The sequence below is a fragment of the Chlamydotis macqueenii genome, chromosome 1 (assembly GCF_036417535.1).
Source record: "Chlamydotis macqueenii isolate bChlMac1 chromosome 1, bChlMac1.mat, whole genome shotgun sequence".
Classification (NCBI taxonomy): domain Eukaryota; kingdom Metazoa; phylum Chordata; class Aves; order Otidiformes; family Otididae; genus Chlamydotis; species Chlamydotis macqueenii.
The window spans coordinates 115,734,318-115,752,339 of record NC_141556.1 but is presented as its reverse complement, the minus strand read 5'-3'; the positions used below and the strand labels follow the sequence as shown (position 1 = coordinate 115,752,339).

Genomic DNA, 18,022 nt, shown 5'->3' with positions numbered 1-18,022 from the left:
CCTTCAACTAATTTTCAGGAAAACGGTAAGGTTGAAACAAAGGATTCCTATAATCTAGAACAACCCATGGAAGAACTGAACAGTATGTGCCTTTGCATAGAATTTGCTATACTATGGCGAATTCCAAATTAAACTGCTATGAAAGCAAGCAGAAAAATAGTTGAAATCTACTGAGTTAACATCTAAGTATTTCTGGAAATACAATGAATGATTACCAGAGTTTGGAGTAGGATGTAACTAGCAGCATTAAGATGCTTCTTAGCCTTGTCCTTCTAAGTTACTTTAAAAAAGCCTTTGTACCTAGTATCTAGCAATTCTTATTTTCACATTTCCTTTTTTTTTTTCCTGAGTCTTGTTCTCCTTTTATTTTACCCTTTTGTGCCTTCTAGCTTCACCTTTTTTTTTTTTTTCTCCACCATCTGTTCCCAAAATATTGCGGCATCTTCCATCAACATTAAAGTATTTGTCCATCCTAAATCCTAGAATGGTTGTTAATGTTGCCCTCTTCTGGATCAATTTTTTTAAACAGTATTTTGTTAAAAACCAGTTTTAACAAAAACTCATCTCAGGCAAAACAGAAAAATATTAATGTTGCTTTTATTTATTACTTGTAAATAGGAAAAATAATCTATTTTGGATAGATCTCTAACTGGACTTTCATTTTGTCTTACTGACATAAGAATCTCCTTTATCTTCTACTACCTTTTCAACTGTTGGTGTCTCATATCTAACAGCTTACGAAACAAGACATTTTCCATTCCTCCTTATTGCTGTGCTTCTCCTCAAATAACTCTTGCTGAAAGCAAAACCTCTGGTTTCAATTTAAGTCTAGAGAAAAATATATCTGGCTACCTTGAGTAATGTGTTTCACAGGCTGACAGGTACCCTTGTACAGTGTCTCATTATTTGTTTGTAATTGTCAGTGTTTCTATAAGACATTTTAGCCAGACAGATTTAAAAATGTAATAGAAACACGGCCTGCTTTTGCAAATGACAGTAATTTTATCTTTTTTTTTAGTATGTGAAGAAATTCTCTCATCTCCCTGCTTCCTGGCACCCTGCTTTCCCCTTCCACTGCAACGGTTGTGTCTCCTCGGTTCAGGACTGCATGGGACTGCAGCCCCATGAAACTGTGATGCCAGCGGCGACAGAAACCTGCTTGGCCTTGCGAGCAGCTAAGGATGAGAGACTGTTGCTGGGCGCTGGAGACCTGCTTTCAAAGTCCCTCTCCTCCAGAAGCTTTCACCTCTCAGTGGTACCAGTCAGGACCGCATGACTGTGCTTCAAATGAGGCGACCGAAGCATCCTGAGAGAGAAGTGGGAGGAAAGAAAAGATGAGGTAAGTATTTTAAACTCTTTTTGCCAACTTGGGCACTGATGGCTCTGACAACCAAACGCATACCCACAATACGCAAAGGGTAGTTCATACTTTTATGCACGCACACCTATGAAGTAAGTGTCTTTGCTTTTTGCCCCGGTGACTGAATGCCCCACCGGGAGGGCGGCTGTCTGACAAGCAATACCCGCACGAACACGGCAGTTTCGGGCAAGGAAGTGCCACCTGAAATGTGTAGCAAGGCCAGATCCGTCAGCAGAAACGAGAGGCCGAGCGCCCACGGCCGCCTCACAAAACCAGGCCGGTGCCAGCGGAGGGGGCATTTTCCACCAGGAAAGCCCCGAGGGGGAGGCCGGGGCGGGGGGTAGGGCTGCTGGGCAGCGGGCTCTGTACGAGCCGCAAGGCAGCTGGGGCAGAGGCGGGAGCAGCAGCAAGGCCGGGAAATGTCACGGAGAGAGATCAGCCCAGGGCGGGCGGCGGCTGGAATCGCTGCGGCCGGGCCTTCGGCTCCTGACGGCGGGAGAAGCGCGGCCCCTCTGCTCCCAGCCAGCCGCGCTCGCTGAGGGCGCAGGCGCAGCGCCGCTCCCCGGGCCGAGCCTCCCCGGGCTGGCAGCCGGGCGGCGGCGGGAAGGAGGCGGCTACCACGGCCGCTTCCTGCCGGGGAGCGGAGCTACCGCCACAGCCACTTCCGGGGCGGCCCTCGGGGGGCGGTGGCAGCGCCATGGCGGTGAAGCGGCGCGGCGTGCCCGCGGCCGACCCGCCGGCGGCCAAGCGAGCCTGTGGCGAGAAGGAGGAGGAGTTCAATGGCGCCCGCTTCAAGGCGCTGCTGCGGGACCCTGCCACCGTCGGGAAGGGTGAGGGGCCGGGCCGGGGCCGGGTCGTGGTGGGGAGTGGCGGCGGCGGCAGCCGGCGGGCCGGGGGTGCTGTGCTCTGCCCCTGCCTGGCGGTGCGGTGCGGTCCGGTGGTGAGGTGTAGCCATGGTCCGCCGGCGCAGCAGGGGCTGGAGTGGCTCCCCGGGGGGTAACGATGATGATGATGATGATGATGATGATGATGGTGATTGCACCGTGGGCACGTGCCGCCGCCGTACGGCGTGGGCCCCGTGTCCCCCCCGTGTCCCCCCCGTGTCCTGTCACCGGCGAGGCGGTGGCTCCCCGGGTGAAACTGTGGCCTTGCAGGGCTGGAGACCTTCGTCTCGGTTGCTAAGACGCTGCCGTCCCCTGAAGTGTATGACGTCGTGGAGGGGTACGTGAAAATCTCCATGGAGTGTGCCGAAATATTCAAGCTTCTGGATGGAGAAAGGAAGCCTGAGAGTGAAGTAAGTTTGGCCATGGGTGTTGGGGTTTGGCGACTGGCAGTGTGCATCTCAGCTGGGAGAGGAATCACCGAAGAAATGCTTTGTGGCATAAATAACTCTGATAAATATGTTTTTTGCTTTTTTTTTTTTTTTTTTCTTCCTGGAAGTCATAGTGGCAGAAGCACTGATTAAGTGGGGAATGTCCTTTTCAATGTGGAGATGTTCCTGGTTTTAATGATACGCACAACCTATAGTCGTGCCAAAATAAAGCCGTTAAGGTTCTTTAAATGTTGTCGAAAGACCACTTGTGAAATAAGAGGGTCAACAGAAACAGTTAAGCAAATGAAAAAGAAAAATAGTTCAGTGAAAGTAATTTGTTTTAGATAACTAGACATCTCCCTGATACATCAGTGTTTCTAGGAAGCCACTGGTATAGTTGACCTCATTTTTCTCATTTGAGCTGGACGCAATTTTTCATCATCAAAATGTGATGAATGAACTAAAGAATGAAAAAACTCTTTTCACTTGAATACTGTGGCAGCGTTATTAACTTAAATCTACTTTCAAGGTAAAATTGGATAGTGGTCTTTTTAACCTCCACTTGTTGGTCTTTGCCTTAGGATTGTCGTTTTGGTCTGTGTAATGATGACCTATGTCACGTTCAGTGACATGCTTTCTTCAAGATCCTTTTACTGATAGGGGTTTATACTTGTAATAACACAGTCTCAGTGCTGCGTAGACTCTAGATTCATCTAAAAGGAGTTGCTTGCAAGACTCAAGCAGCTCAGATGGTTTTTCCAGCATGTTTAGTTGTGCACTTACTAGCAGTTGTCTCTTAAAGCATTGGTTCATTAGCCCTTGGCCTCCATCGGGAAAAGGGCCTTCAAGATCCATCAGCCTGTGCTGAGCTTTGCCCTGCAGTTGGTATTTGCATCGCCATAATCGGCTGTCGTGCGTACACAGATAGATCATGCATGTAGGTCGCAATTTACCTCTGAGAGCGGGGACCCTTTTCAGTTCAGTTTGTCCAGGACTGTACAGGCCTTCAGTCAGCGTGTTGGCTTGGGCTTCCAGTGGAGGTTGTCCCTCCCTACTCCTGGTTTTTGTTAGTTTATCAACTGAAAAAAAAAGAGGAGTAAACTGACCTCCTGTGGTTCTCTAGTCTTTCAAATAGTATCTGTATGTGGTCTTCCTTGAAAATTTGCACTCCCAGAACTAATCTTTTAGAAGAGGAAGCATTAATCTGGGAGAGAATTCAGAAGTTGACTTCGCCTTGATACGTCAAAACTTTCCTCTTGTGGTGGAGTTACTCTTTTTTTTATATATATTTTTTTAATGCTGTTTGTTACTGTTTGCTCAGCTAATAATTTCAAGCTGTACCTGATACTGGCAGATATTAACATATTCCTGTATCTTACAGATGCTGTTAATCTTTCAAGCTCTAGAAGCCATTTTACTGAGGACAGCCAGTGACCTCTCCCATTTTTCTGTTGTGGGAATGAACATAGTAAAAAAACTGATTCATTCCTACATGAGATTGGTCTATGCTGCTTTGTATTCTGAAAATCACAGGTGAGTCTTCTCTGTATTGTTGCAGAGAGTCTCTGTTGATTGCTCTGAATTGATTCTGAGGGGCTGTCCGGGTCTTGCACACGTGTACAAGATGTTGCAAAATTCTACTTGACGTAATACTAATAATCCACTTTTATTTAATGGTACCATTCCACATTTCATAAAATTGTGTGTGGAAGTGTTTGCAGGGTAGAAGTTCTGATATAGTATACAATCTGATGCTATATGATACTTTTCTGAGGCTGTAGCTTTCATCGATTGTGCCTGTCCTAGTGAGAGATAAAGTGGATGGTATCTTAAGTCCTGTTACTTTAATGCTACTTGGTTTGTGAAGTGAAAGGTACTGCATGGAGCAGGAAGGAGCAGGCTTTCTTGTAGTTCACAGGGGGGGAGCAGTCTATCTTGTGATGGCATAAAGAGCTGCTCTTGAGTGTTTTATTTCCCTGTACTTTTGTAGTCAGATTTCTGTGTTTATAATAGAGTTTTTTCTTTCAGACTAGCTTATCCTCTGTAATTTTTCCTGTCTCTTAAATATAAGGCCATTTTAGAAGCACTCATGTGTTACCTAGTCCAGTCTAAACAACAATTTCTCATGCTCTGTGGACAGGGTGAGAGAAGTTCTAAGTGCCAGAGACATTTTAATACAAACCTGGGAGGAAGAGGAAGGGAGAGACTGCATAGGACTTGTCTAAGGCCAGTGACTTGTCTTTCAGTCTTTGGACAGGCTGGAATTAGAAAAGCATTTTCTGCTTTCCGGTTCATGGATAAAACCATGCTTCCTGCAACATTCAATTCTTACTGCAACAAGCATTTTAACTGTACGTAGATTTTTAAATATGGATGGATAGGTATGTTGTAAATAAATTTTTAAACTATACAAGATTTGCACTTCTTATTAGTGTTTGACGATTACAACCTTTGGAGAAAGCCTTCTAGAGCCTTCATAGAGGAGGCTGCAGATTTTTGATGGTATTCTAATGGTATGTGCTCTGCTTTTGCTGTGCTGCCTCTTTGATGTGCAAAGGGATTTTATTCTTTTGGTGCGTCTGGATGGGATCTCTCCTTTAATCATAGAATCATAGAACCCTAAGGTTGGAAGAGACCTCCAAGATTGTCAAGTCCAACCATCAACCTAACACCACCATGCCTACTAAACCATGTCCTGGAGTGCCACATCTGCACATTCTTTGAACACCTCCAAGGGATGGTGACTCCACCACTTCCTTAGGGAGCCTGTTCCAAAACAAAAACAAACATATACTTTTGGCTTCATATGGCTTTCTTACAGATTGTCCATGAATTAAACATGATGGACAGATTCCAAAATCCTTAGTGGGTAGCATCTAGTCAGGTGATGGAGATCTGCAGACTTGTACCCGATTGCCCTGTCGTGTTCCCATGGAAATAAATGGCAAACTCCCATGAGTTTAGGCGTTCCTAGTTTTTGGAACTTTCTGCCTTTTATCCTACTTTATAAAGTTACTATCCACCCTCTCATTATAGCTTATTTTTTGTGAAGAATATAAATAGGCATTCCCTTTTCCCTTCTTCCCTCTCTCCTTCTTCCCAGTTCCCATTACCACTGCCTATAATAATGGTTTTGATTGTTTTAACTTCCGTTCTATTTTCTCAGGCAAATTTTCCCAGTGGTCAGTGAGCAAGAATCAAAACTGAGTGTAGATCTTGGGATTTATCTCATGACAAGACCACACTGCATACTTAAACTGAAGAAAACCTCTGTTGTTCAGCTAAAACACAAAAAATGCCGTCTTTCTTTGGCCTACGCTGTGTGTCCCCCTAACTTTAGCATCAGCTGTAGCTCCTAGAGACCTCCCTGTGGCAGTAAAGCGCATAAACATTTGCAGGACTAGGGGCTCTGTCCAATAAATACGTTTGTAGAAATAGGCTGTTCACAAAGAAGGTCAGAATTCTTTGTGAATAGCAGAATAATGTGTGTTTGGCCTAGATCTGTAGTGTGATGGTCATTAAAATGGTTGGTTACGTGTTCAGCTAAAGTTGCCATCAACTGCAGCAAGAGCTTTGTGTGACCAAGGATTCTTTCCTAATGGCTATCTCGACTGCTCGTGTTGGGACCGACTTGGAACTGCTTCACGCCTGAAACTCCTGAATACTTGGGTAGATGTTGGAGGTGGGGTGGGATAATTTATTTTACACGAAAAAAAAGGGTCTTTCTGTAGTTTTTAATCTCTTTATTTGCTTGTTTTTATAACTGTCATCCTGGAAATAACTTGCAGGTTTTCCTCTGCATTTCGTTTTAGGATGAGCCAAGTGTGCCTTACCCTGTTGTCAGCAATGGTGGCTCAGGGGCCAGATTCAGCAAGGGATGTGTATAGCCATTTTGATTTCAATAATAGATTTCTGCCTGGATTACTGAAAAAAAGAAGTAAGAAGGTAAATTAAGCTGCTGTGTGCCATGAAATGCTATGCCATGGCTCCATAAGTTTTCTCCTGCCAAGTATTTAAAACTAAGCTGTTGCCAAAGTCTCTTTGCCATGTTTTTGTCTGCAAGAACTTTACCTCTTCCTTCCTGCCCTGTGTCAGGCTGAAATGCTTCTTGATTGTTTCTGGTTGGCAGCAGAACTGGTCTATGGGGCAAGAGCTTCCCATCTACTTACACAGGAAATCTCCAGGGGATGTTTCTGAGTATCTGCTATAGTGGAGAGCTGGCCTGCACCCTTGAGTTATAGATTGCTTCATTTTCCATCACGTACTGGTCTTTCTCATCTTGTCAGGGTGCAGAGCTCCTTAAGATAACCTTGTTTTTGCACTGCTTTATAGAATTTACTGCAGAACATCAGAGTGCCTTGTCTGTTTCTAATAAGCTGTGGTGAAATGTAAATGTACAGTTTCTGTGGGCTACCCTTTTAATATCTAAAACGGAGTGAAAGTGATGGTAAACTTCTGAAAACTCTTCAGTGATGTGTTTGGGGAGAGCTCAGTTTTATTTCCAGTGTGTGGATGGCAGTTTGGTCCCACGGAAATAAATGGAGGTTCTGCAGTTGTAGAAGTGGAGAGGGGATTTTGCCTGGTACTAATACAGTCAGAGTAATTGCATTTGAAAATATAATCAGGAGGTTTAAACAATCCTCAGCGGAAATCCCTGAGGGGGATATGTGAGTGAGTAGAAAATGTCACTTGTCTTTTTCCAAAAGGAACTTTATGTCTTGTTTCCTGTCCGTTTGCTAAAAATAATCAGGGTTGATCTGAACCAGTGTTTCAGAACAAGAATATTAATATTTCATTCCAAATATAAGTATGTAATAAATCCAGTATTATTTTCAATGCTGATAGATTGTTTCTAGTTTTTAAAGATGACTTGCAGAATAAACATCTACATTTGCATTGGGTTTGTGCCGTCTATGGTGACAAATGAGACTTTAAAAGGTGGTTTTGGCGAGAAAGGTGTATGTTTGGTTTTTTGCCTTCTACTTGATTGCTTTATATATAAACAGTTTTGGGAATATCAGATTTCGTAGGTTTTGACCTTACTGCAGAAGTTGTCTTTAGGAATACATCCACCCCTTAAATTAAAATACTTGGATGTAGGTAGTATTTTGACCACAAGCTTATTAGATATGCAAGTAAGGTACAAGGAAAAAAAGTTTCCAGAAAGAGATTGAAGATCTTACTCTTGCTCAGCTTTCAGTGAAATTATTATGTCACAACTGGCTATTAGAGGTGAATTTTTATTACAAAAATATCAGGCCCAAAGCAAAATCTCATTTCTTTCTCTTTATTTCTTCTTTCAACGCTTTGGTGAGTCACCTTTGCCTTATATTTACCCTGTCAATATCTTTTTTCATGTATTTTTACATGCAACTTAATTTTGCACAGTAAGTTTCAAAAATTGTAAGTCCTGTCCAGATCCTTTGATCATTTTCTAGGCAAAGCTTTCCTTACTTCCACTGTACCTGAAGCTGTAATTTTATAACATGTAACTTTTATATAGTTTTATAACTTTGTATAGTTTTATATGCAACATGTTCATGGAAGTTATTTAATTTACCTGTTTATAGTATTTATAATCAATTGTTGTGCAGTCTGTATGCTAACAGTGCCTTTTGTCTTTTCAGGGGAAAATTGATGTCCGTATTGCCTATATTCGGTTTGCTCTCTCCTTTTTAATTGCTGGTGACAATGCAATCTTAACACAGGTGCTGGAATTAAAAGGTACTTCACAATTGCTTTTATTTTTTCCTTTTTTAAGGCAAAGTCTTTTGTAGGTGTTAATGAATGTGAGCTAATTCAGAATGTGAACCAGTTAAACGGCAGTAACAAGATACATAATACATATTTTTAATCTTATTACCTGAAAAGATTTAAACTTGCTCAGTATTACAGTGAGTACCTCTTCTGCTTGAGAATAATACTTGCTGTCTGCAAAAACTGTGCAAAAATAGTGAGCCCTTGGTGACACATATGTAAAAAAGGTAAAGCTATGTAATATAATTCTGAGGCTATAGATTCAATAAGCAGGAAAAAAACTTCATGCCCTCCAGCTTTGTTCATACCACAGTAGTAGCGGATATAGAATCATAGAATCGTTATATGTTGCATTAAAATTTTTTTTTTGAACTGTTAAAGACTGTGCATACTTTACTATATTTTCTATCATCATGCAGAGCAATTGTTGTGTACTCCATTAGACTGCTTTTTGACAATAATTCAGGAGAGCAGTGTAAGGTCCTTTGCATCCTTTATGGGGGCACTACACGGGTGTGCAGTTCAGGAGTATGTTACACCCATGTCTCTAGGAGAAGGGAGTGAAACTGAACTGACAAAGAAGAGGATCCAGAAAGTTAAATCTTACATGCACTTGATTAATACATGATCCCTTATGTGCTGAAGTCAACTTCTGTTGACTTTAGTGGTTTGAAATCCACTGCTGGTTTCTCAAGTTGTGAATTGCAACCCTTGGTGAGGCTATGAAAGAATTCAGGAAGTATCTAAAAAGTTTCTTAAAAAAAAAAAAAAAAAAAGAGAAGTCATTAGCTGGCAGCAATTAATTTTTTCTACAGTGAGGGAGTGAGAACAGGCCATAATTATTTACTTCTATTTTTCATGCTACCCTGGGGGCTGCTGATGTCCTTTAATTACTCACAGCTGTTCAGTTCTTTCAGAACAGAGAATGGCAGTGCACACCTAGACCTGGTCAGCCCAGCTGGCTTTCATTCCCTTGTAAGATACTGAAGTTCTCTAACTTTGGGATGTATAGATGAGCCAAAAGGTGATGCATGTGGTTGAAGATGTAACCTCCTATAAGAATCACTCCATGAAACAGTTGTGAGTCCTTCAGTGGAAAAGATATTCAAGTTTAAATATGTAGCACATTGGGGCTCGAAATATATTTGAAGCTGACAGATGCTGTTGTGATGGGTGATAATGACCAAGTTGGCAAATTAGCTAGTTACAATCAGAGTGAGTTTGGCAACATTGTTTGTTCATCACCTTAGTTGCAGACATGCTATCCTTCTGAACTCTGATTGCAGCCTTTTGGTTCATCCTTAAATGTAACAGCAAGGTAAATAATGTGACATTGAAGAAAAATGGGTATGAATTCCCTTAAGCATTTTAGTATGAAAATAGCTTTCACATTTTCACTTAATATTTGAAATGTCTTCTTCCAGATTTCATTCCAGATATTCTTCGCTCTGAAATAAAGGAAGACAAAGTTTCTACTGTCAATCTTCTACTTTCCACGCTGAGAACTAGGGTATGGTATGCCCTTGAAACTGCATTGTCTCTTGTTTTCTGTTTTCTTTGCTACTGGAAACAGTTTTGCAGTAGTTTCTCATAAAATGTACAGCTCTTTAAGATCTTGCTACTGTGCTGCTGCTGCTGAAAGTTTTTGGTGTGTCTGTGTCGTAGTTCAGCCCCGATCAGGACCAGACTACGCAGTCTCTCTCTCCCTCCTCCCACCCTCTGAGAGAATAGGGGGAGATGATATGTGGAAAAACGGGTCGAGGTTTGAGATAAGGACGGGGAGAAATCCTTAAAGTTACCGTCACGGGCAAAACAGACTTGACTTGGGGAAAAATACTCATTTATTTCTAAAACCAGCAGGAGAACGAGACAGGGAACAAGATAACCTCCCTCCACCCCTCCCTCTACTACCTTCCCTCCCTCCTGAGCAGCACAGGGGGGAAGAGGGAATGGGGGTCGCGGTCAGTTCATCACGCGTTGTTTCATGCCGCTGCTTCATCATCGGGGGAAGAACTCCTCGCATTCCTCCTCTGCTCCAGCGTGGGGTCCCTCCCACGGGCCACAGTCCTTCGTGAAACTGTTCCAGCGTGGGTCATCTCTTCCACAGGGTGCAGTCTCTCCAGCACAGCTGCCCCAGCAGGCCCTCCATGGGCCACAGCCTCCTTCAGGCTCCACCTGCTCTGGCGTGGGGTCCTCCACAGGCTGCAGGTGGATCTCTGCCCCTCCGTGGACCTCCATGGGCTGCAGGGGGACAACCTGCTCCACCATGGTCGTCACCACAGGCTGCAGGGGAATCTTGGCCAGGAGCCGCATTACTCCTCCCCCTTTTTCTTCACTGACCTTGGCGTCTCTAGCTGTTCCTCACAGCAGGCTGGCAGATGCCTCTCAGGATCCTTTTTACATCTCATTCACTTCTCATCTCCTCTCCACTTCTTGTAGCCAGGCCGGGCCGAGTTGGGCCCAGTTGGCTGCCCAGGGGGAGGCCAGAGGGTGAGGCCTGCAAGGCCCACAAGGCTTGTGCCTCCCCCTCTCTGCCCCTGCTCAGCTTCTTCACATCTTCTCTTTTTTTTTTTTTTTGTTTTCCCCTTTGTAAGTATGTTATCGCAGAGGCGTTACCACGGGATATTCTGCTACCAATCTGCTCAGCCTTTGCCAGCAGCGGCTCCGCCCTAGGCCCGGCCAGGTCCACTGAACAAAGGGGAGCAACTTCTAGCAGTTTCCTACAGAAGCTACCACCTCAGCCCCCCCCTCACTAAACAAAACCGGAACAGTCTGTTACTGATAATATTTGTTGAAGGTTGTTAGCTTGGCCATATTGCTGTTTCAGGACTGAAGCTTGTTATACTTTTCCAATGCCCTCTTTTAAAGGAAGTCAGGTTGTACTTGGATGCTAATTTCAGCTCGTCTTTAGTGTATGGTGTCCAACAGATTCCGGTTGTTAAAAGGGTTGCGATTGCATCAGTGCCAAGCCTGAAGGTCAAAAGGACTGGAGTCTTTGTGGTGCTTCCAGTGACAGTAAGATTGGTCCTTCAGTTAGTGTGTCTCATGCCGAAATGGGGAGGTCAGCTGGATTTTACTAGGTTTGTTAGCCCTAAACTAGGTAATGATGTACAGTCTTCTTTCCAGGAGAAAAAGGATTTTGTATATTTTTAGTATGGGAACTGTGACATGACATGGGTTTCTAGGAGCTATCTGGTTGCAATTGAAGGCTGTATGGTACCATTCCCCAACCAGTCTTGGCAGGGTTCTGTTGAGGCCGCATCCTGTGGTGCTGGTTAGCAGGTCTTTGGACTTGCTTACTGTTAGGATGCCAAAGTTTCTGTTGCAGGAGAGAAATTCAATCAAAGATATTTCTTGGTGGGCTAGAGAAGAAGGGAAGTTGTCATAAAATTGTCTTCCCAAAATCAGAGGTTTTTGTGAAAAAGAAAGGGTACATACCACCTGCTGTCAGAAAGTACTCTTGGAGTGTTAAGTCTGCTGCTCTTTGAAGTTGTTTTTTCTGATTCTTGCATAGCAGACAGAAATAACCTCATGATATAGCAGAGTTGAGACAGAAAACTTGAAAGCAGGTATAGCTGAAAGCTGTGAGAATTGGTTTAGTCTTGACTGCCTTTCCTGTGCTCTGTTGTTCCTTAGCTTCTGAGCACAGCAGTGCCTCTTTCACTGTGATGTACCATATTGCTGCTATGAGTACAGCAACTGCACCAGAGATTTATTTTATATCTATAAAAATATTTTAAAAAATGTTTTTAGTTCCAGTGTCTATGATTTTTTAATCTCTGTTTTGAATTACTGTAGCAATGTTGCTCAAGTTGTATGACGCACAACTTGAGAATGAGGAAAACATTTTCAAATTTAGAATGTAATCATAACAGCCTGCCTCAGACTCAGGCTTTTCACAACTTACAATTTAAAGCCAAAAATATTCTCTCAGTTTTCTGTTACAATAACCTTGGAAGGAGAAGAAAAAAGCTGGCATTTAAATGTAAAATAAAGCTCCTTGAAACTTTGTTTTCTAAACGAAGCCTTTCCTATGTGGGATTCATACCTCATTTACAGTTATGTTATTGATGAAACCTAACATGCTGTATGACTCCTTCAGTTTAACAAGGAAAATGAGAATTTAAAAAATGACCAGAGAAAACAGTAGGAGAACTTCTGAGAACTTCCTCCACTGTGTTTTTGCTTTCATTCAAAATTTATTTGTAACAGGTTCTGCAATCTCTACCAGCAGGTTTCCATGATCTTAGTCTGTGGCTGCGCTATTCTAAATATGTTCTGTGCTCTTTGATTGAACTTCAAAATCTGTCCTGTTCAGCATGTGCAGTGTTTGTGTTTGTAGAAGTTGTTGCAGAGGCCTCTGGCTTCAACCATATCAAGATGGGAGCAGGAGTACGTGAAAGAAGTGTTAACAGGACAGGCAGAACCTTTCGTCTGCTGTAGTGCGTGAGCTGTGTGTGTACTAGAACAGTGAAGTGTGTTGCTAATTTGCCATTATTTTGTGATAACTTGCAATAAATAGATGAGTTGTCTGTTTGATTTTTTTCTCGTTTTCAGGTGGTTCAAAATAAAAATGTCACCAAAACCCAGAAGGTGCGCTTTTTTACTGCAGAAGTGTTGATTCACATTGCTTCCCTTTACCGGTGGAATGGGATTACTGATGTCAACCCTGGAGATGTAAAGGTCTGGTAACTTACTTATTTGTAACTCCTAGTCCTTGTCCTGCCTTTTTTCTTTTTTTCCTCTTGCAGCCCACAGATTTTGAAAGTTAGAGTAACTGGGTGCTCAAGAAGAGGAATCTGCGGAGGCTACGTAAAAAAGAAACCCTGACTTTCTGCTGCTTCTCCCTGCTTGAGGAGAAGGGTTTCTTTCCTCTCCCCGATGGCCAGAACTGCAGTGCAGATCTGTCAGGCAGGGAGAAATTGGGCTTTTGGGAGTGAGTATTGTATTCTACTGCCTGGACACATTTTTGTGCCTCTTTAGGAGAGTATACCAGGAGCAATATTTGTACCACATGCTTCATTCCCATCCTACACGCTGATCTGATATGAGGGTTAAACTCCTAAGATGGTAGCCAGCCTTTTCAGCTTGCATTGTTTGAGAGGTTGGCAGGGTTTCTGAGCGTTAAGCTGTTACTGATTCTACTGGTCCATGAAATTAGATTCCTGCAGTCTTAGATAAGGGAAGGATGAAGGCTGCAGCTGGTGGGTGTGTGTTAGTACTGCAGATGTTTTGTCATCTTCTCCTCATAAATAGGTGACATTTTTGCTTTTTAAGTTTTCTTAATCATGTAATCTCTTTTTTTTCCCTTGTTTCACTGTGGGAATATCTAAGGCATGGCTGAAAGCCCAATGCAAAGCAGTAGAAAGATGTCGTAGAATCATAGAATGGTTTGGGTTGGAAGGGACCTTAAAGGTCATCTACATCACTTCTGTGCTTCCACTGGGTTTTGGCTGCAGGCTTTTCACCTTTGTGTTGATTAACACTTGATCTTTAGAAGCCCAACCATTCTTCTTCAAAACTTCTAACACTGAACAACTGCCTTCTCATACTTTCTCTGTTTGATGCTTATGCCCATGCCATTCCAATCCTGATACACTGTAAACACCTTTTGGAGGAGAGCTGTTTCTAGTTGGGTGTCTGCTTAGAGCTCTGAGAATCTGTAATCCTATTCCTAAACATACATTTCAGTTTTGAATAATTTTAAATCTTACAGTTCCATGCAGTCCTTGAGTCGTGTGGTTTGTGATTTCCTGACCGCAGTTGTCAAGAGACTTCTCATTTGTAGGAATCTTGAGCTGTGCCGGATGTAAAAGTTAATGGAATCTGGATTTGTTGCTTTTTTTTTTTTTCTTTTTGCTTGACATGAGTATTTGGTCACTTCTTCCACTTTTCCATGGTGACTCCAATGGCAGTGATGCCTTGCCTTCTTTCCTAGAAGTTTTGGCATATTTGGTGCGTTGTTAGCTATCCATCTTACTTGCCTTGTATTGAAGTTGTTCCATCTTCTGACAAATTGGCCCAAAAAACATACACGTGCTTTTTTCACGTGCTTTATGCTGAAGACTTCAGTGACTTTTTTGGTTTTTCTGAACTTCCTCATAATGAACCTGGCATGTGAGGTTGAAAGTTGGTTATTTCAGATTAAATATTAGATCCTTGACTTCAAAGTTGCAGGATGACCTTGCCCAATTTATGTAAGTTTTATGTCACTACTTTTCTTTAGCTTGATTTTTCTCTATCTTTTTCTGTCTGACTTCTCAGCAAAAAGCCCTAAGTCAGTAATGCCCTGCAGATAGTACGGATGTACCTAAATTTGGGAGGTTTGCTTTCCTTGAAACAAAAAGTATTGTAATATTTATTGTGTTTAATACAGAAACTGAAACTTGTTAATCTGAACAAAAGCCAAACTATCTTTTAGCTTTTCTGTAAAAGTAGCTTAATAAAATCTAGAGAAGAGTGAAATTGATGTAAGATTTTCTTCTTGGATTTTTATAGGCGACTCAAGGTTCTGAAGAGGTGGGAAAGATGATGGTACGGGAACTTGTTCATAATTTCTTAATGGACCTCTGCTGCTCTCTGAAACATGGCATAACTTTCTATGATCCAAGTCTTGGTACTTCTGGAAAGTAAGTCACCAGGCGGCTGAGATTGTGTATGTGCTTTGTGCTGGGAACAAGAGAGAGCTCACTAGTTATCATCTGCCCTTCCTGGCCTTTGGAAGTAACTTTACTGAATTCTGCTTCCCTCTCTCTTTCTTCTGTGGTAGAGGAAAGAGCTACGTTGTTTTTTTTGTTGTTGTTGTTGTTTTTGTTTTTAACTTCCCAAAATCAAACTATTTGATCTTCTTATACCTCTTCATACTAGAGTATAGAGTGCTCTGCTCTATTCATAGGGGCTTAAGAAGTGGTGGTGTTTCCCTGAGCCATTTCTGAGAATAACTAGATACAAAGTAACTTACTGTAAGGTGTGATTTTAGAGCGTAGATTTTTTTTTTTTTTTTGATGTGACAGTAAAGCATCAAAGCTGCAGTGTAAACCAGATGGTGATGAAATATCTAGTCTAATTTACATTTGCAGAACCAGATGTGATTTATCACAGATTTTGGCAAAATGTCAACATTTATTTCATTAGTGCCAGAATTTGCCCTGCAACGCCTAATCTGGAAGCACCTATTTGCCCCACTGTTTTCATTTGCTAACTAGTTAAAATATGTGTGCACTAAGATGATGACTGATAGAGAAAATAATTCAGACTCTTGTAGTTTCATGGAGGGGTTCTCATGGGGTGGGTTTACACGTTGTCACATTAGCTGGGCAAAGAAGGTGCTAGATGGTAGTAGCAGGTACTAATACTGAACGGTGCTAGAGCAGATTGTATCTTGCTTGAGCAAAATTTTAACTGGTATTCGTCTGGTATCTGTGGTAGTCTCACTTTGTTTAGTCAGGGACATATAGAGGAAAACTTAAAAAAAAAAAAAAAAGGAACTGAGATATCACAGAAAATACTTCCAAGTTTAATATGGAGTTTTAATTCTATGTTTTTAGCTTTGTGAACGTTGTATAGAATATTTCTGAAACGTGGTTTTTATTAAAAGTAATTACTGTTTGTCGTGCAGAAAACCTGGAAGTTAATTCAGTTTTTACTTTTCTGAGTATAAATCCAGAAACGATACCAGCAATGTGAGACGTCTTACCTTGAATTTACCCCAGAAACAGTTAGAGGAGTTGCAGAGGTAGCATCACATGTGAAGTGTCGAAATAGAGATTTCTTTTTTAAAATACTTTTTTTTATCTTCAATAGGGGAGGAAATGTGGTGCTTCTGCGCTTTCTGCTTGGTTTAAAAACTGCAACAGAAGATGAAATGGTTGCTGATCTCATGGTGAATATTCTTAAAGTATGCCCAGATTTATTGAACAGATATTTTAAGGAGACCCAGTATTCCTTTATTCCTAGACTGAAGTCAACTTGGATGGACAATATGAGGTTACTCAAAAAGGTAAGAGTATGAATGATCCACACCACCTCTCCATAGAAATACGCAGTCCCGATACGCCTTTTTTCCTCCAAAAATTGAAGTAGTTTTTGTTAAGAGTAGTGCAGAATTACACAAAATTGTAATTGGGAAGATGGTATAGTCAAACATTCTTGAGCTACAGAAAAGTGACCAAGCCAGGGAACTTGGTAGTGGATTGGTAAACCTGTCTTTGATTGCTTTTATTACGGATAGATATTATAATGCCATTCCTTTGTAAAATTGGTTACAGTTTGGATGCTGTGTGGTACAGAGCCTGGCCAGCCTGTGGTGTGGCCGTGTTAGGTATAAACTAACTGTGAATTAATGATCTTAGCTGAGGTCTTCCTTGTGACAAGGAGCAAGATTTTGCTGATTTCAGAGGAACTAAGCTGAGAGCCAGGGAGCAGGTTTTTTCACTTTTGTTTCAGAAGAAGCTGTTCTGTATCGGAGGAATCTACAGTACTTTAGAGTTTATTAAAATCACTAAAAAGCAGACAGACACAGTATTTCATAAATAATGATTTTAAAAACAAACCAGTCCAGCAGTGGGGAAGTTAGGTGACTGAGATTTAAGTGAGCAGAACAGGAAGGACTTAATGGTTCTGAAATAACACCATCAATTATTGTAGGTATGTTAGGAAAGAAGCAGCAGGATGTTGTTAAATGTCGAAGATGTTAACTGGAGGGGGGGAAATGGCATCCTGTTCTCTGTGGGTGCTGAGGAAAATGAGCCATGGCTCAGAGCCACAGCTGCTTGAAAAAGTGTAGACAAAGAGTGAGTTGGAAGGTCATTTGGTAAAAATCCACACTCAGAGCAGGAGGCTGTATAAACATTTAAGTAAACCAAGAAGAAGGAATTGGCATGAGAAGCAGTGGGAAACATCGCGTTGATGATGTTTTTTGAGATGTAGCAACATCGAAGCTGAGCTATAAAAAAGCATTTGTCCTTTCTGAGTGTTCCTCTGATTTCTTGCTTTAGCTTAAAATAGACAAGTTGGATCTGTGGTCTGTTTGTTGAAAAGGAGTGGCCCTTAGGAAGAGTGTGGGTCACATACAGGTGTTTCATTTAGTTGAATAGAAGTCTGGTGGAAGCTCTGTAGCATTTCTGAATGAAAATTGGTATTTAATGCTGTCATTACTTCTGACAAGTCAGAGCCCTTCTCTAAAATACTCCCCAGAAGAAGCTATTATCTCCAGGGCTATATCTATGTTGATTAAATTGTTGTCTTTATTCCAGATCTATGAGGCTCAACCAGAGATTTCCAATTCTTTTAAGACTTCAGAGTTTATTCCTCTTCCCAGGTTGCTTTCTATGGTGATGGTAACAACAGTCCCTGCAGTATGCAATAAGATCATGTTCACACAAGGACTAAATGTAAGAGCAGTCTATAACATTTCTGTGGAATTTTCTGTCCTAGTTAACACTGTTTAAGTGTGTGATCATCTAAGAAGTTTCTTAAGTTGGTTAATTAAGTATGTTTTATATTATCTGTCCCAGCATAAAGCTGGTTTGGGGGAGCACTGGAAAATTAATTAAAACCCATTGATACTACTTCCAAGAGCCATTCACAAACAC

General features: G+C 41.8%; 1 protein-coding gene and 1 long non-coding RNA gene across 2 annotated transcripts in view; one reads left to right on the top strand and one right to left on the bottom strand.

The window, feature by feature from the left end:
- Positions 1-1,042: 1,042 nt before the first annotated feature.
- LOC147602249 (uncharacterized) lies at positions 1,043-1,922 on the bottom strand. Its single transcript, XR_015260854.1, has 2 exons — positions 1,403-1,922; positions 1,043-1,306 (listed from the first exon to the last, which is right to left on the bottom strand). It is a non-coding gene; the product is annotated as an uncharacterized LOC147602249 (long non-coding RNA).
- A 135-nt stretch (positions 1,923-2,057) lies between these two features.
- URB1 (URB1 ribosome biogenesis factor) overlaps positions 2,058-18,022 on the top strand; it is a 55,971-nt gene continuing 40,006 nt past the window's right edge. Inside the window, exons 1-10 of the mRNA XM_086764541.1 lie at positions 2,058-2,190; positions 2,515-2,654; positions 4,054-4,205; positions 6,485-6,617; positions 8,300-8,396; positions 9,854-9,939; positions 12,987-13,112; positions 14,928-15,058; positions 16,233-16,428; positions 17,684-17,821. Of these exons, the coding sequence (XP_086620667.1) occupies positions 2,058-2,190; positions 2,515-2,654; positions 4,054-4,205; positions 6,485-6,617; positions 8,300-8,396; positions 9,854-9,939; positions 12,987-13,112; positions 14,928-15,058; positions 16,233-16,428; positions 17,684-17,821 (1,332 nt within the window). The remainder of the gene's footprint in view (positions 2,191-2,514; positions 2,655-4,053; positions 4,206-6,484; positions 6,618-8,299; positions 8,397-9,853; positions 9,940-12,986; positions 13,113-14,927; positions 15,059-16,232; positions 16,429-17,683; positions 17,822-18,022) is intronic.